This window comes from Alligator mississippiensis, chromosome 9 (genome assembly GCF_030867095.1).
Source record: "Alligator mississippiensis isolate rAllMis1 chromosome 9, rAllMis1, whole genome shotgun sequence".
Classification (NCBI taxonomy): Eukaryota; Metazoa; Chordata; order Crocodylia; family Alligatoridae; genus Alligator; species Alligator mississippiensis.
In genome coordinates, this window is record NC_081832.1 from 12,647,688 (window position 1) to 12,668,700 (window position 21,013).

Sequence of the window (21,013 nt, forward strand, 5' to 3'; positions counted from 1 at the left end):
GGAGGGGAGAGGAGAGGCGGTCCGCATTCCCCTCCCCTTCCCCCCTGTCGCCACCGCCCCGCGAGTTCCGGGCGCTTTTGGGCCCCGCCATGGCCGGCCGGCGCCGCGCCGCCGACAAGGTGTCGGTGCTGCTGCCCACCTACAACGAGCGCGAGAACCTGCCGCTCGTCGTCTGGCTGCTGGTGCGGAGCTTCCGGAGCAGGTGCGGGTCCGACCCCCGCCCTTAGCTTCTGCCCCTCCGCGCTCCCGGCGCCGGCGCCGGCGCCGGCCCCGGCCCCGGCCCTGCTGTACGTGTCCCGCGCGCGAGGCCCGTCGGTTGCCGCCGTGCTGCTCGGAGGACGTGGGCCGACCAGGTTAACCCGGTATCTTGTATTAGACCCAATAATAAATTGTATGGTTATTTATGAGTCGTTATTTATGAAGTATTGGACTAGTCCGAGATACCGGATTTACCCTCGTGCGGGCCCGCCCGCGCGCAGCCCTCGGTGCCCACGGCCCGGCGGAGAGGCGACCGGAGCGCGGTCCGGGGGGAGAGCCCGGGCGACTGCTCAGGCCCACGGGGGGGAGGGGGGGGGTTGCAAGCGCGTCCACAAGTTCCGTGTAAATCCTCTAAACGGTTCCCAAACGCTGGCAGGTTGCACGTTGCCGATTTAAAATGATGCATCCTTCAGTCCCACTAGCAAATTTTTCAGTTCGACCTTAAATTTGCTGGTGGGACTTAAGGTGGAACTGAAAAATTTGTTGGCGGGACTTTTCAGTTCCACCTTAAGTCCCACCAGCGAACTCGTGTGGTGTAAAGTAATTATCGTCAATCTGTTAACGCGCGCCGGGCCCGGCGGTCTGCGTAGCGCTGGTGGTACGTGTACCGCAGGTTGGGAACCAGTGCTAAATGCTTCCGGAGATCTCTGCTCGGGAGCTGTCGTGGGCCGGGATCCGGGCAGCGAAGCCTGGCTGCTTGGATTTACGGCCTCGCGTTGAACTGTACGGGGCTAGATTTAGAACTTTTTTTTTTTTTCTTTTTGTACCATTTCTCCAACAGACTTGCAAATTTGCCCCTAAATATTAGTAGTTAGGTTTGATGGATAACAGTTAATGAAATAATAATGTTAACTTTGTAATCCCCCTAGGTCAGTGGCTCCCAGCCTTTTTTTTGCTGCAACCCCTGCCCCTGCCACAGACTCGTTCGTGCCCGGCGGTGCAGGCAGAGCCCAGGCCGGGATCGCAGGGGCCAGTGGTGGCGAGAGCCGCGCAGACCGTGCACCAAGAGAGCCCCGCAGGCGGGAGGGGCGGAGCAAGGGGCAGACCCCCCTCTCCTGCCCGCGACCCTGATTTGGGTCGTGCCCCAAGGTTGGGAGTCACAGCTCTAGGTTATCTGTGCTAGGAAAATCTTCCTTTTACAAATGGAGAATATCACAGGCAACTACATTCTGCCTCTAATAGTGAACAGTGTTATGTTTCACTCTGATTAGTTAAGGGAACAAAATGACTCTAATTGGAAGACTTGCACTTGCCATGACCAGTTCTGCACCAGTACCAGGGAAAGTACTGCTAGACCAAGGAACTAAAACATTGTTAGCATCCAGTCTCTTACACTATTGGGAATGCAGAAATGAAATGTTGTAGGGGAGATAATGATCAGGCTGCTCCTGCTGCAATTTGCTGTAAAGGAATTGTAGCCTGAGATGTGAGTGAAACAGGGTGATATTAAATCATGCCTTGAAAAGCTGTAGCATATATCTCTAACTGCTAGTGAATCACTCAGTACTTTGTCCTCAAGTTTCAAACCTTTTGAAATGACAGCTAGTGAAATTGCTTTCCCATGTGTTCTTTTAAAATTATTCTCATTTCAGTGGAATCGACTTCGAAATTATAGTTATAGATGATGGAAGCCCAGATGGGACGCAGGAAGTTGCTGAACAATTGAAAGAGATATATGGATCAGATAAAATTGTGAGTTTCTTTTTTGTTTGTTTGTTTACTTATTTTTGACATTTTATTTTGTTGTTGCTTGGACAACGACATACTTAGACTGGAAATCGGGAATCTTGGGTTCTACCTTTTGGGCAAGATATTTAACTTGTTTACCTTAGCTTACCCAGCAATACAATGGTGATTTAATAATAACTGCCTCACAATGTGGTATTGAGAGCTCGTGAATAAATACTTAAAAAATATTTTCAGTGCCTCCTATCTTGTTCCACTGAAAGAATGATAATGATTGTAGCTGATCTGTTAATAGTTGGAAAGAAGGGTTAAGAGTAGTTAACGTTGACTCACTTTCTTTGGCTGCAGAAGTAATGAAATCAGCCAGAGCAATGCTACTTTAATCTTTGTAAAATTACTGTTTTCAGCTGGAAGGGCCTTCATTTCTACCAGGACTGTTAAGGGTATATTTGCATCAAAAAAGTAAAACAGTAGTAATAAATTATCAAAAGTGTATATGGTAGGGGAAGTAATGCTTAATTTGCCTCTGCGCTATGCATATTTAAAAGTGTTTCTGTTCAATGATAAAAGTGTATAGGTTTAATATGGTCTTAGAACTAACAGTTGTAAGTTTTTAAGGTTATGTTTATGAATTTAAAAAGTTTTTATAAAGATGATTTCAGGAGTGGTAATATAGGAAATTTAGAGTCTTTCATTAAACTTTTCTGTTGCTACTTTGTGTATCACCAATGGTGCTCATACTCTGGCCTATGGGGTCATGTCATCTGGCCTGTAGGCCAGCTCACAGGTCTGGAAATTTGGTGGTGGGAGAGCAGTGGCAGAATTAACTGCTGTAGTTTCCAGATTCACAGCAGTTGCCACTGCCACCACTCCCCCATCCCCAGATTTACAGATCCATGGGGAGCCCTGTAAACTAGATGACAGCCCTGTGGGTGGGGTTGCTTCGTGGCTGGGTCCAGCACATGGAGCCAGACCACTGTACCAGATTGTACCTGCATCCCAGATCTGCCTGTGAAGTGGCCGTGTGCTAAATCTGGCCCAGGGGTTGACCCTGCCCACAGAATCAAGTCCATGGACTGGCCCCATGCCACTCACCTGTCCTGTGGGGTCAGGAGGCACTTATATCAAATGTATCCTCTCTAAGACTCCAACTCTGCAGACCACCCCAAGCAACGATATGGAGTCCCACAAATTTCTGTGGGAACTCCACACTGGTATAGGCATCCATCTACCCAGATATAACTGGAGAAGCCTGGGAGGACAAATACAAATCAATTCTGGGTGTTTATTAGACCAGTTTTCTTGGGTCCAGTTTCCTTCAACTGATTCCAGGCAGTGAGCAAAGCCAGTGTTATGACTAGTGCGCAAAGTTCCACACTTAAATAGCTTGATTCTACTTTTCATTTAGTAAGTAATAACTATATTCTGGGATGAATGAGCTCCATTGGTGAAGGCCAAGACATTCTGAGAAAATGGGTGATGAATCAATGAATAGTTACTATTGAATTGGTCAAAGTTTTTGATTTTCTTAAATTGATGTTAAATTACTACATAGTCTCATAAAAAGATTCAGGAAAAGACAAGAGAAACCAAAATAACCAATCAATAAGAGCTCTAATGATTACTGTCTTTTTACAGAGGTTTGCCTCTGTCATTCTTTGGCTTTCAGTCCAGTATTTGTGACCTTTCAAGCACTTGTATCAAAAGATCCCATCTCTTTTTCAAACTGTTGTATCTGAAGTTTGGCTTCAAAGTTCGTGTTTAGATATTTGCCTTTTTTTTTTTTTGTCAAACTGTTGAGCATCCACAAGCCCATACTGATGTTAATGCAAGTTTTAGGTTATTCAGTGCTCTTAAAAATTGGATGGGAATCTATATAGGAACTAATGTACCTAAAGTACTGTTGTTGTTGAGATCTGTGAGATTTGTGGAGATCTTGGCTTGGAACCGAGCTCTGAGAGATGCTGAGCAACCAGAATTTCTTGTGACTTCCCCTGGAACTGACACTGTTCAGTATAGGATCAAGGCCTAGGTCATTCAAATTAAACATCTTCAAAAATGTGAATATTCAGTTGCTTTGCTTGACTGTCTGCACAAAAGCATGAAGGGTATATATTCACTATAAATTGTGTATTCAGTCACTTCAAGTAACTCATTGGTTGTCAAAACTGGAGTGGAGGAATGAGTACTCTTTGTAAAAGAGTATTTCAAAGCAGGCAAAGGAAAAAAAAATACTAGAGTGCCTCTTTTACTCCAGAAACACCATGTAAAGCCTATAGTAAGTTGGTTTATAGTCTGGTTTAGTCTGGGCAAGTGGCACTGGCAGTGGCCAGTTCTAGAGCAGCAGCTGCACATGGAGCAGCGACACAGGATGGTGGATGGCGGTGGTAACCGCCATGTGCAAGCTTCCCTCTCTGCTGCTCCAGGATCAGCTACCACTACTCCCTGATTTGTGTATTTTTGAAAAGTGCCAGATTTCCGAGAATTCTGTTTGGGGTTTTTTTATGAGGTTATACTGTATATGCCTAGTTAATGTAAATGTTTCTGTAGAGCCGTATTTACTTAGATTACTTTGATTTTTCTGCATTGCATAGGATTTTAAAAGAAAAGAAGGGTCTTTGATTACTTCTACACTGAGCTATGGAATATTGAGACTGTACTGAAAGCGAGAGAAACTGTAGTCATTACAGTAGATAACTTTATTAACATATTAACCAAATATTTCTTAATATATCTTACAGCTTCTAAGACCCAGAGCTAAAAAGTTGGGACTGGGTAAGTACTCATTAAGCTACTACTGGTTTAGAATAAACTTTTTTTTTTTTTGCAAATTATGTAAGAATCATAGTGAAACCCTTAACCAATGATGCTTTTTTCATCGTGTTATAATAAGTAAACAAATTTCAAGGGACTTAACCACACATGTTAAATCACAGTGAACTTACAGCCGGTTCCCCACAACCTCAAACCGGCAAGCTGTGGTCATGGCCAGTCTACGTAACTATGCTTTCCTGTTACCATTATGTTTGTTCTTGTGACAGAGTCATAACTGTGTGCCCCAGTGACTCAGTAGGGTTCTTGCAAATTTAACAGACTGCCCGCACACAGGAAGTTACAGAATCAGGGCCTGCAGAGCAAGACTGGTTCCTCTTATGTGTTTGTAGACACTGGGAACAGTTAATCTGTAATTGAGTAGGATTCTAGTGGAACTCAAATAGCATATCTCTTGTTAGGGTCCAGTCCTGGAAAGTGCTGTGTACTGCCTTTTCCTATTAACTTGCTTGAGGTGAAGGCACTGAAACTTGTTGTAAAAGTTGTTTATCACATGCCAGGAGGCACCCAAAATGTTGTGGACAGCATTATGTGCTGAAATCGAATGTTCCATTAGACATAGACGATGCAGGCTTAGACTTTCTGTAGTTTTACTGTTAACTCATTACTACGTCTCCAGACTAGGCAGACCTTATCTACCTTTCATTACATTGCTTAAAATAAGCCTAACGTGTTTGATAATTATGTATACCTTGAGTAAAACAAAATTCACAAAACACAGTCTTATGCACTTTAGTCTGTTAAAATCTGTGTCTCCTTTGACAAATTTCTTCCCCTTCCCTATGCATTAAATGGAAAAACTGGTAGAGTGTAACATACTGCTTGTGACTTATTGGAAATCAATGTTTTCCCTTCTTGCTGAATGCTTTGGCTTTTCCCACTCCCATGTGCTGATGAAGCATTTCTTGTCTCTTCACTGAATTGTATGCAGTTATCCACTAGACCCACGGGAAAAGGTTAACTACAGCATGTTTCAGTACACACAGGAGGGTAAAAGTTCTAAGTCTGATACTGAATACTCTTTATCTATATTTGCATTTTATATATGACTCTATTTAGATATGAGGCTCCACAGAAATTTAGGCACTTTTATTTTCTGCCTAATTTTTATCTTGATCTTGGATTTGATCCTGTCTTCCAAACTTCAAAGAGCAAAGTCCTATATTTGTTAAATTTGGCTTGGTTCAAGGTTTTAATGCACCATGTCTATCCTGCAATACGTTTATTTGCTAATTATACACACAGCATTCCTGGCTTGTAATTTTTCAAATGTTGTGGAAAAGAGATGAGGCAAGCTATTCATTAACTAGGATTTAAATTCCCTGTGTAAATGCTTGATGTGGGCAAGATGTTTGTTTCTTTGTTTAAATGACATCTACATTTTAGAAAAGTTCACAAGACATCAACAAAATGAATTTTGGCATAGAGAAGAGTGTGTGGTAAATTTTGATCTCACTGTAGCTTCATTGGACACCCCATGGATTTAAAATAGCGTAGCTGAAATCAGAAAGCAGTCTTCATGAGGAAAACATTTTTGATACCTTTTTTTTTGTTGTTTGTTTACTTTCTAATGCAGAATTAACCAATATTAACCAATACATGTGAGATGGTTAAAACACAACAAAACTGAAAATAAGGAAGAAAAGATTTTTAGATTGGGCATTGGAAGAGAGATTTTTATTCACAATGACCAATAGAACAATGCAAAATGGTAGCTATTACTACCAGAAGTTGTCAGTTATCCAGGGGTTGATTATCCAGAAAATCAATTAACTGGAAGGTTTTGCAATAACAAACCCACAGCTGGGTTTTGCTTGTTGGTGAGGCAACTGCATTTTTTATTTATTAGTGCTTTGAGATTTTTTTTTAAGCAAGTACAGGAATTACAGTTCTCAGCACTTCATGCTACCATGTTTATTTATCTGGAAAACTTGATTATCCAGAGCGATGAAAATATTAATTGTTCTGGCTAACTGACATTCTTCTGTAATAATACATCTTAAGGTTGGAAGGTAACATTTTTCAAAGTTCTTTCCAGGTCCTGTTTTTAAGTGCAGAAGCACAGTCTATATCACAAGAAGTCTGGCCAGCAGAGCTTTGAATGCAGCCATGCTGAAAGATCATCTGTGGGGACAAAGCCACTTCTCTGTCAGCAGAGTTATACCATCTCTGTTGAATGGAGAAAGGCTTCTGCTGCCATCTGATGATTTGCAGGTGGCATATATAAATGCTTCCATCTCTTCTTCCAGTTTTAGCTGTCCCTTGAGAAGCTGGTGCCTTCCCAAGGTACATTTTGTGCTTTGGAAACGCAGCTACTGTAGTGGATGTGCTCATGGTAACATGGGTTGGTAGTGGTGGCTACTGGATGCCACTAGAACTTCTGCTAGCAACAGTATGTGAGTTCTTAGGCTCCTACATGCCTTAGGCACTTTGGAAAATGTTACTTGAGATGGCTACCCACTTACTGAGTCGCATAGTGCAGGTTATTCCTGCTGCAATAGAGTTGGTCTTACCAAGTTTTATATGTATAAAATCTAGTGTTGAAAATTATAAAGAGAAGAAAAATCATCTTTATTTGGAGTGGTGATTAATGAATGAAAGAAAAACTGTGGGAGTCTTTACATAATCCTCTCTCTGAAACAATTTAGGAAGTTTAGAGAGAGAGAGAGAGTAGATCTGGTTTGAGACTGTGAATGCTATGGTTGTGACAAATGATCCCTCTCCTGTTTTCATCAGGCACTGCTTATATTCATGGAATGCAGCATGCCACGGGGAATTTTATTATTATTATGGATGCTGACCTCTCGCATCATGTAAGTTTATCATCTGTGTTCTATAATTAGAATTTTTTTTAAGTTAACTTATACTGACTTTAGCTTTTCTTACCCCCCCACCTTCCCTTTTCTTTCCTCATCTGTATCTCAGCCAAAATTTATTCCGGAGTTCATCAGGTAAGTGTCAATTCTAATATTTGGGTATAACATTTTAAGTATTTGGGTTGCAATATTAACATCTGAATGCCTGGCATTACTATACGACTAATTCAGCGTAGTAGAAAAGCTCTTCCAGGACTTTGCACCAAGTGCTATAAGAAACAGGACAAAGGTTCAAATAGGTCTAATAAGGACCAACTGTTTTTAAGGTACCAGTCATGAAGATGTATTAATGCAGGGGTAGGCAATGTTTTTTTGGCTGGAGTGCCGAAAAACAGTACAATGCCTACCTCAGAAGGTGCCCAAGTGCCCGCATGGCAGGAAAAAGAAAATGTGCCCCTTGCCCCGCATCCAAAGCCCCTGCCCCCCCCAGCCCTACTGCCCCTTGCCCCCCACCCAAAGCCCCTGCCCTACAGCTCAGGCTCTGTGGCTGCCAGCAGCTACCCTGGCTCTGGGTAGCTGCTGGAGCCCAGGCTGCTCCCAGCAGGGCTTGCAGTGTCCCAGCTGCCTGCTGTGAGCAGCCCAGGATCCCGGCTGGCAGCAGGTCCCCAGAGCCGGGGCCGGCTGCAGCGGGGAGGCTCCAAACAGCTGTGCTGGGCTCCGCCATCAGCTCTGCACCGGCACGTGCAGGCGCGCCTCGGAGTGGGCGGTGGGGGAGAGGCAGCGCAGCCCCAGTCTCTCCCCCGCTCCCGGCACGGAGGTGTTGAGCCCGGCGCAGCTGTTTGTAGCCAGCCCGGGCTCTGGGCAGCTGCAGGAAGCAGCAGGCAGGCTGCGAACAGCTGCACCGGGCGCCACAGCTCTAGCATCAGCTCTGTGCTGGCAGAGACTGTGTGCACACCCCAGGGTGGACAGCAGGGGCAGTGCAGCCTGCCCTGAGGTGCCAGTGACTCTTAATCTTGTTGCTGCCCACTTATGTAATGAAAGGATTTTAATATGTATCTTTTCAAAATCTTCATTTTTCATTGGACATAAATCTTTTTTTTTTTTTTTTGCCATCAAAAATATCTAAGTAGGGCTATATAAATTATTCATGAAGCAGGCTTTGTAATTCTCTTGCACAGATGGCAAAAAAAATCCTTCGATGCTTTGCAATACTTCTGCTTTTTAGAAGAATGTACAGAGAACGGTGAAAGTATTTAAAAATATAGTGCTAATCAGCTGCCTAATTATTACCTTCACGTCAAATCGTCTATTTGTTTGAGGGTTTGAAAACAATTTGTTGGCTTCATACAATAAATCTTCCTGTTTTGAAATCCATTCTCTTTCATATAGAAAGCAAAAAGAAGGTAATTTTGACATTGTATCTGGAACACGGTATAGAGGAAATGGAGGAGTGTATGGCTGGGATTTGAAAAGAAAAATAATCAGGTTGGTATTCTTACTCATGCATTTGCAGATGAAATCACTGCTAAAAACTTTTTAAGAATTGCAAAGCAAAGATTTCTCAAACCATCAAACTGTTGAGCCTTTTATCTCTGAGACTTCTCAGGGGTCCCAGTTGCCTTCTGTACAAACTGAAGTGAGCCCCCTAGGCTGAGTCTAGTGAATGAAGTTCCCATCACAAAATTATACTTAGAAGAGTAGAAACTTTGCATGGTTTGATATTCTTTGGCTAAGGCAACATCAATAACAATGAGACTGCTTTGAGGAACTGGACCATTCAGGGTAGAGCTGAACCAGCATTTTGTATAAATCTGTATCACAGCAGTTTGGCCTCGCAGTATTAGCTTCTGCCACTGCATTTCTTCCCAATTAAATAGGGACATTCAGCCATACACAAAAGTTGTGCTAGCTTTTTTCACCAACTGCAACCTAGTTGTAGTAAACCTCGTTTTGGTCGTGTTATCTGTCAGGAATTAGGACTTATGTAGCACAAACCTTCATATTAACCAATCTAAATAAACTTTAAATCTTGCTAGAAAAAGATTGCAATGGACAGTTGGAAATGATTTTATCCTACAGAAAAGAAAAGTGCTGTCAAAGTCACTTAAGAACATGGAGATTGGCCTCTCAAGTCTGTAGCAGGCTTGCAGCAATTAGGGGCCTATCAGCAAGGGCAGATTTTTTTTCTCCCATATAAAATCTTGGTCTTGTAATGCATGGTTTTTAAAGAACAGACATAGGTTGAGTGAACTGGTTGGTCCTTAGAACTGGTGTCATTCTAAAAAGAAGGCATATCCTACAGCTATTATGTTTAACTTTTTTATGGAATAATTACTTATTGCTTTGTCAGTCTAGATCAGGGGTGAGCAAAGTGGTAGATCCGGCTGGCAGTTGAACTCCATTTCCCAGCAGCCCTGGCTCCCAGCCAGTCTCTGGGCACCCAGGAGAATGCAAGCATGACAGCCCCGGTTCTGCAGCCCCACGCTGTCATGACCCTGCGCTCAAGCCCTCATGCTCCCAGGGTCTCCACGAAGATCAGTGCTGGGAGCTGAACGCTGGGAAATGGAATCTGCCGTGGGCCTGATCCAGCCCATGGGTCTAGATGGAATGGACATTAAAAAAGAGGTGGGGAGATCAAAGTGGATGTTCCTGGGGGGGAATCTTTTTGAGTACTTCGTCATTCTGTGTTGAGCACTTTGTATGTCTTGTACTGGGGCACAAGTTTGGAGTGCCATTGCTAGTACTCCCTGCAGTACCTAGGCATGTTTCAGCTCTCATGGCTTCAGCTGATGTGATGTATTTTCCAAGACTGGAGCAGTTGTTCTTAGACCTGAAACTGACAGGTATAATTTGTAGTTGTACATGGTAATTCTCCTATAAAGGATGAAAAAGGATATAAACTTGGCTTTTTTAAACCCCTGTTCTTTTTCCACAATGAAGTAATTTTTTTTTACTTCCTATTCAGCACTTATTCATCCAATCTAGTTTAGCAAAAATATTAGCTAGATAATTGTTTCCATATAAAATGATACCATTCCTCCCTTTTTTTTGATAGTGCTATATTCTTTTGGTGAAACTTTGCTTGTTCTAACCAGTATATTTTGTTTTCGGACATTCATGTTTTCTTTGACAGTCGTGGTGCCAACTTTATAACTCAGATTTTGCTGAGACCAGGTGCATCAGACTTAACAGGAAGTTTCAGGTATGTTTGTGTTGGCTTTTTATAGCTGTAGTTATATTGCAAATTTCAATTGGTAGCCCAGAGGATGTAATAATAACATATCTATTTAATAAGTACTATTAAATTCACCTAAGTAAGTGAACAAGAAAGATTGATTGAATTACCAAAGGCACTGTTCCTAAAACTTTTTAGTAATGATACTTAAACAGTATTAATATAGATAGGTTGCTTTGATTACAATAATTGTGCAAAGAATCTTGATATCTAAAAATCAAAGTTGGGCTACAGGTTTAAATTTAATTTTAATTATTTACAGGTTATACAGAAAAGAGGTCTTGGAGAAACTAATGGAAAAATGTGTTTCTAAAGGCTACGTCTTCCAGATGGAAATGATTGTTCGGGCTAGACAATTAGGATACACCATTGGAGAGGTAGAGTAAAAGCATAGAAAGCAACATTTCAGTTTTATGTTACAATGCAGATGCCGACTTAGAACCACGGAAGTGTCCTTGCAGATTTACAGGGTATTCTCAAACAAGGATGAGGGAGTTAGGCATGCAGTTCCATTTTTCCAGTTTATTTGAACCTCATGCCTGCAATCAAGCTGTCGTTTCACCACCACTGACTTGTTTCTCAGGCCTTTTCCTCCTCCTACCTACGTTTCTCTCTGAACACGATCTTACCAATTTCTTCCAAGAGAAAATTGATAAAAGATGACATGAGCTTCCCTTCCCCCACCTGGTAACTCTTCCCAGAAGCTTCTAGTTTGCTCCTCTTAAGCCCCTTCCCTTGCATCCTCTATCATCCTTTTCCATACTCCTTCTAATCTCTCTCAAACAATTTTATATATGTCAAAAAAAATCCTCCACCCCTTGCGTCTCTAACCCATTTTCCTCTCTTTCTTCAATCTTATTGAATGTGCCATCAACAATTGCTGCCTGGAGATCCTTTCTTCCAGTTTCATCCAAGCCCCTCTCCAGTCTGACTTCCGCTGCTTGCACTCCACTGAATTGCTCAGGTCTGTTATGACCTTTCCATAGCTAATTGCAAAATGACTATTCCATCGTCATCCTGTTTGATCTGTCAGCTGCCTTTAGCAGTCAATTTATGCTCTTCTTCTAAACTGTATTCATCCTTGGTTTCCATGACTTTTTCCCTCTCCAGATTACCTCCTACCTTTTTTTCCTTGGTCTTTTGGCATATCTGCTGGACGATCTTCCTCCTTCCCACCATCAACTTTCTGCCAGAGGTCCACAACACTTAGTTCTCATCTCCTGTCTTTCAGCTCTGAGCAGTATTCCACAAACACATTTCAGCTACTGGCTCTAGTACTGATAGCTGACACATCTACCCCTTTATTCCAGACCTGTCGCTGGCATCTCCTCTTGCATGTCTGCCTGTCAGCTCAACCTAATCATGGCTAAAGCAAGGCTCATAAGCCTCCACCTTTCTTGATCAGTGGGTGTGCTACACGTGCAAATGCTGCTGGATGGCTTTATTCTGCAGTAATTTACTGTGGAGTAAATCCACGCTGGACAGGTGTTTACATGTGCAGGCATTTGGAAGCAGATTTGCTCCCAATGGGATCAGCCTGGAGAGGGCTGTTTCCACCCTGTTCTGCCCCCCTGCAGCAGCCTGGATGCTAGTCCAGGGCCTGGCAGGGATCATGGGCTAGGAGATTCTCATCCTGGGCTTCACCATCGGAGCCCACCCCAGCAGCAGGCAGCTCCTGGGGGCAGGGAGCAATGTCCCCTTTTTCCAGCAGCAGGGGGCTCCCAGTCCTGGCTCCGCAATCGAGGGCAGGGGACTGGGAAAGATCTGTGGCAGTGGGGCAGGTCCAAGACCTCTGCCGATCTGCCAGTGGGGTAGCTAGCAGTACATCTCCAGCTGGGCAGGAATTTCCCATTCAGTGGGGTGCAGCTGGGAGCTGCCCCACCAGCAGATCAGGGTGGGGGCTGTGACCTGCACCTCTCCCTCAGCTGTTTCCAAGCCCTGTGCCTTGATTGCCCAGGAGCTATCCCAACCTGGAGCTGGTCCTGGCCAGCTCCAGACTGGGCAGGGAACTCTCCCTGTGTAGGGAGCTCTTGGGCCCAGCTCCATGATAAGAGCAGGGCTGGGAGATTGCTCCCTACCCCTGGGAGCTGCCTGCTGCTGGGGCAGGCTCCAGTGTCCCAGCCTGGGCTCTGCCAATGTCCCTGCCCCAGCAGCAAGAAGCTCCCAGCTCTGCAATTGTGAATAGTAGCCGGGAGCTCCATGCTGCTGGAGCAAGGGGACATTGTCTTGGCCATCTACACGTGCCGTACTGCACAGTAACTACTCCACGGTCAATTTGCTACCTGCATTTGAGGTAGCGTATTTACCTACGCAGTAAAGCATCTTGTAGACACGCCCATGCGGGCCTGTAAAATCATAGAATCATAGATAATTAGGGTTGGAAGGGATCTCAGGAGGTCTAATCCAACCCCCCTGCTCAAAGTCCAACCCCCCTTGCCCTAACTAGATCATTCCAACCAGGGCTTTGTTGAGTTGGGCCTTAGAATCTCCATCCTTGGAGGTTTTTAGCACATCTCTGGGTAACCCATTCCAGTGCTTTACCACCCCCCTAGTGAGAGCATTTTTACTAATATCCAACCTAAAACTCCCATGCTGCAGTTTGAGACCGTTGCTCCTTGTTCTGTCATCTGCCACCACTGAGAACAGTCCAGCTCCATCCTCTTTGGAACTACCCTTTAGGTAGTTGAAGGCTGCTATTAAATCCCCCCCTCAGTCTTCTCTTCTGCAGACTAAATAAACCCAGTTCCCTCAGCCCCTCCTCAGAAGTCATGCACCCCCCATCCCTTGAACCATTTTCTCTGACTTCCACTGGACTTGTCCTCATGCTTTCTATAGTGGGGGGCACAAAACTGGACACACTACTCTAGATGTGGCCTCACCAGTGCAGAATACAGCAGAATAATTCCTTTCCCTCAATCTGCTGGCAACGCTCCTACTAATGCATCCCAGGATGCTGTTAGCCTTCTTGACAACAAGGGCACACTGCTGACACATATCCAGCTCATTGTCCACTGTAACCCTCAGGTCCTTTTCCGCAGAGCTGCTGCTTAGCCAGTTGGTCCCGAGCCTGTACTGGTGCATGGGACTCTTCTGTCCTCAGTGCAGGTCTTTGCACTTGTCCTTGTTGAACCTTTATAAAATATCTTTTGGCCCAATCCTTCAATCTGTCTAGGTCACTCTGAATCCTAGCCCTACCCTTCAGTATATCTACTACACCCCACAGCTTGGTGTCATCTGCGGACTTGCTGAGGGTGCATTTCATCCCATCTTAAATATTATTAATGAAGATATTGAACAAAACTAGCCCCCGGACTGACTCCTGGGGCACTCCACTTGATACTGGCTGCCAGGTAGAAATTGAGCCATTGATCACTACCCATCGAGCCCAACAATCCAGCCAGGTTTCTGTCCACTTTACAGTCTATTCATGCAACCCACACTTCCTCAGGTTGCTTGCAAGAATGCTGTGGGAGACTGTATCAAAAGCCTTGCTAAAGTCAAAGTATATCACATCCACTGCTTTCCCTGCATCAACAGAGCCAGTTATCTCGTCATAGAAGGCAATCAGCCTGGTCATAGATTCATAGATGCTAGGGTCAGAAGGGACCTCAATAGATCATCGAGTCTGACCCCCTGCATAGGCAGGAAAGAGTGCTGGGTTCAGATGACCCCAGCTAGATGCATATCCAACCTTCTCTTGAAGACCCCCAGGGTAGGGGAGAGCAGCACCTCCCTTGGGAGCCCATTCCAGACTTTGGCCACTCTAACTGTGAAGTTCTTCCTAATGTCTAGTCTAAATCTGCTCTCTGCTAGCTTGTGGCCATTATTTCTTGTAACCCCTGGGGGCGCCTTGGTGAATAAAACCTCACCTTCTGTGCCCCTGTCGCCTCTCAACCTTCTCTTGCAGAGGCCAAAGAGGTCCAGGTGCCCTAGTCTCTCCTCATAGGGCTTGGCCTGCAAGCCCTTAACCATACGAGTGGCCCTTCTCTGGACCCTCTCCAGGTTATCCACATCCCTCTTGAAGTGTGGTGCCCAAAACTGCACGCAGTATTCCAACTGCGGTCTGACCAGCGCCCGATAGAGGGGAATTATCACCTTCTTGGTTCTGTTCGTCATGCATCTGCTGATGGCACTTTATTGTGCATTAGCTTTTCTGATGGCTTCGTCACACTGCCGACTCATGTTCATCTCGGAGTCCGCTAGGACTCCAAGATCCCTTTCTGCTTCCGTTCCACCAAGCAGGTCATTCCCTAGGCAGTAGGTATGCTGGACATTTTTCCTCCCTAGGTGCAGCACTTTGCATTTCTCCTTGTTGAATTGCATTCTGTTGTTTTCCGCCCATATGTCCAACCTGTCCAGGTCTGCTTGTAGTTGTTCCCTGCTGCCCGGTGTGTCCACTTCTCCCCACAGTTTTGTGTCATCCACAGACTTGGACAGAGTACACTTCACTCCCTCGTCCAAGTCGCTGATGAAGGTATTGAAGAGTATCAGTCCAAGGACCGAGCCCTGTGGGACCCCACTGCCCACACCCTTCCAGGTCAAAACCGACCCATCCACTATGACTCTCTGGGTGCAACCCTCTAGCCAATTCGCCACCCACCGGACTGTGTAGTCATCCAAGTCACAGCCTCTTAACTTGTTTACCAGTATGGGGTGGGATACTGTATCGAAGGCCTTCCTGAAGTCTAAGTATATGACATCCACCCCTACTCCTGCGTCCAGGTGTTTTGTAACCTGGTCATAAAAAGAGACTAGATTAGTCAGGCATGATCTACCTGCTACAAACCTGTGCTGGTTTCCCCTCAGTATAATTTGTCCTGCCGGGCTCTCACAAATGTGAGCCTTGATAATTTTTTCAAAGACTTTGCCAAGGATGGAGGTGAGACTGACTGGCCTATAGTTGCCTGGGTCCTCCTTCCTCCCCTTCTTGAAAATGGGGATCACATTGGCCCTTTTCCAGTCCTCCGGGACCTGGCCCATGCGCCACGTGTGTTCAAATATTCCCGCCAGTGGCTGCGCAATGATGTCAGCCAGTGCCTTCAGCACCCTCAGATGGAGCTCATCCGGGCCTGCCGACTTAAAGGCATCCAGTTCCTCCAAGTGACTCTGCACCATCTCAGAGTCTACACATGGAAGTCTGGTGCCTTGCTGCTGCCTCTCTACAACCCCAGTGAGAGACTTGTCGTGCCCCTCACTTAGGAACACTGAGACAAAGAACTCGTTGAGGAATTCAGCCTTGTCCCCCCTGTCCATCACCAGTTGCTTCTGCCCATTTAGTAGGGGTCCTATTCCACCCTGGGCCTTCCTTTTACTCCCTATATATCTAAAAAACAATTTTTTGTTATCCTTTACTTGGGATGCCATCCTTAGCTCCATGGTAGCTTTAGCCCATCTAACTGCCTCCCTACAAGTGCGAGCAGAGGAGGTATACTCCTCTTTGGTAATCTCTCCCCGTTTCCACTTTTTATATGCTCCCCTTTTAGTCCGCAGGCTGCCCTGGATTTCTCTGATCAGCCAAAGAAGCCTCCTGGCCCCTTTCCCTCTTTTTCCTCGCATCGGGATTGTCTCCCTCTGTGCCCAAAGGATCATTTCCTTAAGGCACAGCCATCCTTCCAGGGCTCCCATCTCTTCAAAACTCCTACTCTGCAGTGCATCCTTGACTAATCGCCTGAGTTCATTGAAATCAGCTTTCCTAAAGTTTAGCACTTTCACCCTACTAGTTACCTTACCCACTCGACGTCTTATGGTGAATTCTGTTATTTGGTGATCACTGGTCAGGCATGAGTTGCCCTTGGTGAATCCATGCTGACTCTTCCTAATCACATTCTTCTCCAAGTGCTTAGAAATGGATTCCTTGAGGATCTGCTTCATGATTTTTCCAGGGACTGGGGTGGGGCTGACTGATCTGTAGTTCCCTGGATCCCCGTTTTTCCCTTTCTTAAAGGGCACTGTGTTTCTCTTTCCCAATCATCTGGGACCTCCCCCAGTCACCATGAGTTTTCAAAGATAATGGCCAGTGATTCTGCATCATATCAGACAACTCCCTCATCAGCCTCAGATGCGTTGCATCCAGCTCATTGCATCAACATTTATACGTCCAGCTTTCTAAATAGTTGCTAACCTGTTCTTTCATCACTGAGAGCTGTTCACCTCCTCTCCAAGCTTTGCTGCCCAGTGCCGTAGTCTGGGAGCTGACCTGGCCTGTGAAGACCAAGGCAAAAGAGGCACTTCAGCCTTTTCCTCACTAGTTTGCCTCCCCCATTCACTCTGTCATTAATTTGCCTTCCCCCACATTTTCCCTAATCTTCCTCTTGTTGCTAACATCCTTGTAGACACCCTTCTTGTTACCCTTCACATCCCTTGCTAGCTGCAACTCCAGTTGTGCTTTGGCCTTCCTGACTATATCCCTGCATGCCTGAGCAATATTCTTTATACTCCTCCCTGGTCATCTGTCCAAGCTTCCACTTGTAAGCTTTCTTTTTGTGTTTAAGCTCACCAAAGAATTCTCTGCTAAGCCAAGCTGGTCGCTTGCCACACGTGCTATTTTTCCTGCATGTGGGGAGTATTTTTTCCTGTGCCCTCAGTAAGGTTTCTGCAACCTGAGTCTTATTTTTAGATAACTCCAGTTTATCTAGGTCCTAGACTATGTCTAAACTTGCTTTTTGTTTCTATGTATTGGCTTTCTTATTCATTCACACAGCTAAAATTATCCTCAAAGCTCTTATTACCTCATTTCCCAAATACTGCAACCTCCTTTTTCTGGCCTTCCTAAATGAAACCTTGCCCCACTCATATGTTTGGAATACTGCTACAAAGATCGCTTTGGCCATGTCACCTCTTTTCGCATCTCTCCACTGGTTTTCCCTTCTCCACCAATACAAATATAAGCTACTTGCCATCACTTTCTAAGCTCTTTACAGCATCTCTCTGCCGTATGTCTCATTTTATCCTTGGGGCATAGGACTATCTTTTGTTCAGTTTGTACAGTGCCTAGCACAATGAGGTCTTAGTGCATGAATGAGCTTCAGAAATGCTACAGTAATACAAATAATACTTCACTGAATTTCAATAGGATTCATTAAGTTGGGTGCCATTGCTCACTCAAGCTCATTTTGAAAATCTGAGCCCTAATGCTTCTGTTTGCTTAGGACCTAATTCATTGCCCACAGTGTAGAGTACCATTAGATCAAGCCTGTTGTTATTCTGATTTGTATACAAACCATAAAAAGTACTGCCTGTCCCAAACTCAAAACATCCCTGACACATTTCAGATGTTCAGTAATAAATCAATTAGAACCTAAAAATATTGAACTCTCGATGTGCTCTGTGGAAGTGTTCATATAATTACAGATATTTAATTTTTCATAAAAATTTAGCATGTAAAATGCCTACAGACCAGGTGACTGCAGATGTCAGTATCTACTTAGGCACGTTTTATGTGCAGTGACCTGACTTTGCAGGCTGTTGCAAAACCTGCCCATGCAGTTGAAGTTCAGTTGTGAATACAGTTTAAAATTCAGTTATCAAAGTTTAATATGATACAACTCTCTGGCAAAAGCAAACGTTATCTAAGCAGAGATGACAGCTGAGACAATTGAGACCTACCGTCTTAAAAACTGTGCACTGTGGAGTACTTTCACATTCTGTACCTAGACAGTGTCATGATCATCTCAGCTTCATTTTGCTTTCTTTTTATTCCACATCTGAAATTCATTCTAAAGTACTAGGTATGCCTGTTTTGGGGATAAGTTTTAAGGCATGGATAAAGCGTCCGCACTGACATAAGTTTCCCCTGTTAAAATATGCAGCGCACACTTATACAAGAATTCTATAGGGGGACTTGTGTATTTAGTTATCATCACATTGTGGTATGCCTTCCAAATGCCTTCGTACGGAATGTCAGTCTTCCTTGCCCACGGAATGCCACTTTAGGCATCTACACTGATTGCATGACAGCCTGGCACCACCAATTTTTTTTTTCCTTTAGCCTAGCTATGGATAACAATTAGGATACATGCAAGTGCCAAAGGGACCCTATTTGGAAAGCTAGGGGAGTCTGCTACATGTCTTCATTTGTGGTTTTCGTTGTTTTTTATCAGAGAGGCAAAATTGTACCTGCTGACAATTGCCTTGGCCTTTTTTCTGGCATAGACTGCTCTGCCTGGAGATGTGAGAAATCCTCAGTTCTGGCTTGACAACAAGGGCGTGGTGTGTTTTTGTGTTCCACTTGCCGGCTGATTTCTGGTTGAAACTGCCAGCTCAGTGTAGAGCCAATTTTTTATGGCTTCTACAGAAATAATGTTGTTGACTCGGGGTCCTGCTGTATCCTTATTTAGCACATAAATATATTACAGGCATTCTTAAAATCCTAATATCATTCTGGCAAAATAATTGACAGGCAAATGTAGTTAGTTGGGTGAGATACTGCTTGCTATATTCTAACCTTTCACAGGGAACAAGCAAATTTGCACAACATCATAGCTTAACTAAGGGAATGAAAATTTCAGTGCTTTTAAACAACCATTTCCCCCCCCCATTAAAAGGCTTAAGAACCACAGACACAAAACAGATATTGCTTGCCAAACGTGCACGGAGTGGAGGTGTGGCATATAGCTGTGCTCTTAAGTCTTGGTAATGCTGAGTGGAATGCTGCTTTATGACTTCCTCATGCACTAACATAGACATAAAGTAACAACCTGCTTGTGCCTTCTGGCTTCGTTTGCAATACCCCTGCCTGGATCACCCAGACAATTCCAGTGGGCCATGCCTGCCTGCAGAACTGACTCGAAAGAAATTTAGTTTCACTTTGTGAAGGAGGTTGGTAGGGATTAGTAGGCTTATTGGAGCCTGCAAGGTTCCAGCTTCCTTATTTTATTTTGCAGAATGACATCCAAATTGTTGTGGCACCGGCTACTGCGTTATGCCATATACCCTAGTGTTTTTCAACCTTGGGGTACTATTAAGGCTGCTAGACAGAAGAGTGAGGATAAAGAAAGCAGCATGATCCCATGTTTGCTCCTTCTTCTCACAAGTGTTCTCTCTGGCTACAAGGAAACTGCTGGGCAATACCTTGAAGCCTTTTCCGTTCCTAAGGCAACTTGTAACATCCATCCATCCAAACCGTGGATTCTAATATTAGCTTATACACCAATGCTTCCCTTATGCTTTCTTGCTCCAGAGGAACTAAACACTGTGAGCACAGGTAGCCTCCCTCCTCCTTTATTAGGCCAATTAAGGAAGTCTGTATTAGACAGCAGGCAACCTTCTGGTGAATGGGAGGAAACAGGATTGAGAGAGGACAGGTGTCATTCAGAAAAGGAATAAAAATATAAAACTGTTCCTCACAAAAGGAAGAAACAGAGACAAAGGCAGGACAAGGTAAGACTGAGCATGCCTGTCATGGCATTAGGGGGCGCTATAGGAAGACAGCGTACGTCCACAAAGCAATTGTTAGGTGAGCTTCAACAACAACTGTTCAGAACCACCAAGCATAGCTTCTGCCCACCTCTGGAGACTGTAAGTGGTTTTGCTACATCTCTTCAACAGTTAATTACACAATTAAATCTGTAATGGTTTAGTATTCTTTACTCCTGGTGAGAATATGCCTTGTTCTAAATTTAACATAAAATGCAAAATCCAGTTTTTCTAAACTTGTGCTTCTGCTTTCATTATGTAATTTCTAATTTCTTTTAATTAATTTAATTTCATGAATAATTTTACAACTCATTTGTTTCAACAGGTTCCAATATCATTTGTGGACCGTGTCTATGGAGAATCTAAACTGGGAGGCAATGAAATTATCTCTTTCTTAAAAGGACTGTTGACTTTGTTTGCTACTACTTAAGTTTACTTTAGACAAATCTTTATTTAAAAGTAACATTCTCTTGCATTACTTGTAATTTTAATATATTCTATAGCAGAAGCTCACTAATTTGTCTACTGACCAAAACACTTATTTGCAAATTAGTGATAAAATGAACCAAAAATAACAAGAAAATACACAGATGTCTTCAGATGTAATATACAGTATTACAGAATATTCTTTTTCTAATTAAATGGACTAGTATATTTATGAACTGTTCAGAATTAATACATTGTAGTAGTTTGTTTGTTTTTTAACCCCAAAATCTTAATAAATGAGACCATGCTTAAATTCTGAACAATTAAATCTTGATTGAAAAATGTA

General features: G+C 44.0%; 1 protein-coding gene across 2 annotated transcripts; it reads left to right on the forward strand.

Annotated features, from left to right (window-relative positions):
• The first annotated feature begins 31 nt into the window (after positions 1 to 31).
• On the forward strand, positions 32 to 20,980 carry DPM1 (dolichyl-phosphate mannosyltransferase subunit 1, catalytic). 2 transcript variants are annotated; one of them, XM_014609713.3, is made up of 9 exons: positions 32 to 202; positions 1,851 to 1,950; positions 4,686 to 4,719; positions 7,513 to 7,589; positions 7,702 to 7,727; positions 8,982 to 9,077; positions 10,726 to 10,794; positions 11,090 to 11,204; positions 20,567 to 20,980. In XM_014609713.3, exons 1-9 carry the CDS (start codon positions 90 to 92, stop codon positions 20,669 to 20,671), a joined length of 735 nt encoding a protein of 244 aa, XP_014465199.1. In that variant the 5' UTR covers positions 32 to 89; the 3' UTR covers positions 20,672 to 20,980. The 2 variants fall into 2 exon arrangements, with proteins under 2 accessions (XP_014465199.1, XP_059589135.1); XM_059733152.1 differs by lacking the exon at positions 32 to 202 and adding an exon at positions 875 to 981.
• The last annotated feature ends 33 nt before the right edge of the window (positions 20,981 to 21,013 follow it).

Bases quoted from the DNA above. Each gene is read 5' to 3' on its own strand.
- DPM1 (XM_014609713.3), top strand. From the start codon at position 90: ATGGCCGGCCGGCGCCGCGCCGCCGACAAGGTGTCGGTGCTGCTGCCC. The intron at 1,951-4,685 runs GTGAGTTTCTTT...TATATCTTACAG, and splicing joins TATATGGATCAGATAAAATT to CTTCTAAGACCCAGAGCTAA. The intron at 10,795-11,089 runs GTATGTTTGTGT...AATTATTTACAG, and splicing joins GACTTAACAGGAAGTTTCAG to GTTATACAGAAAAGAGGTCT.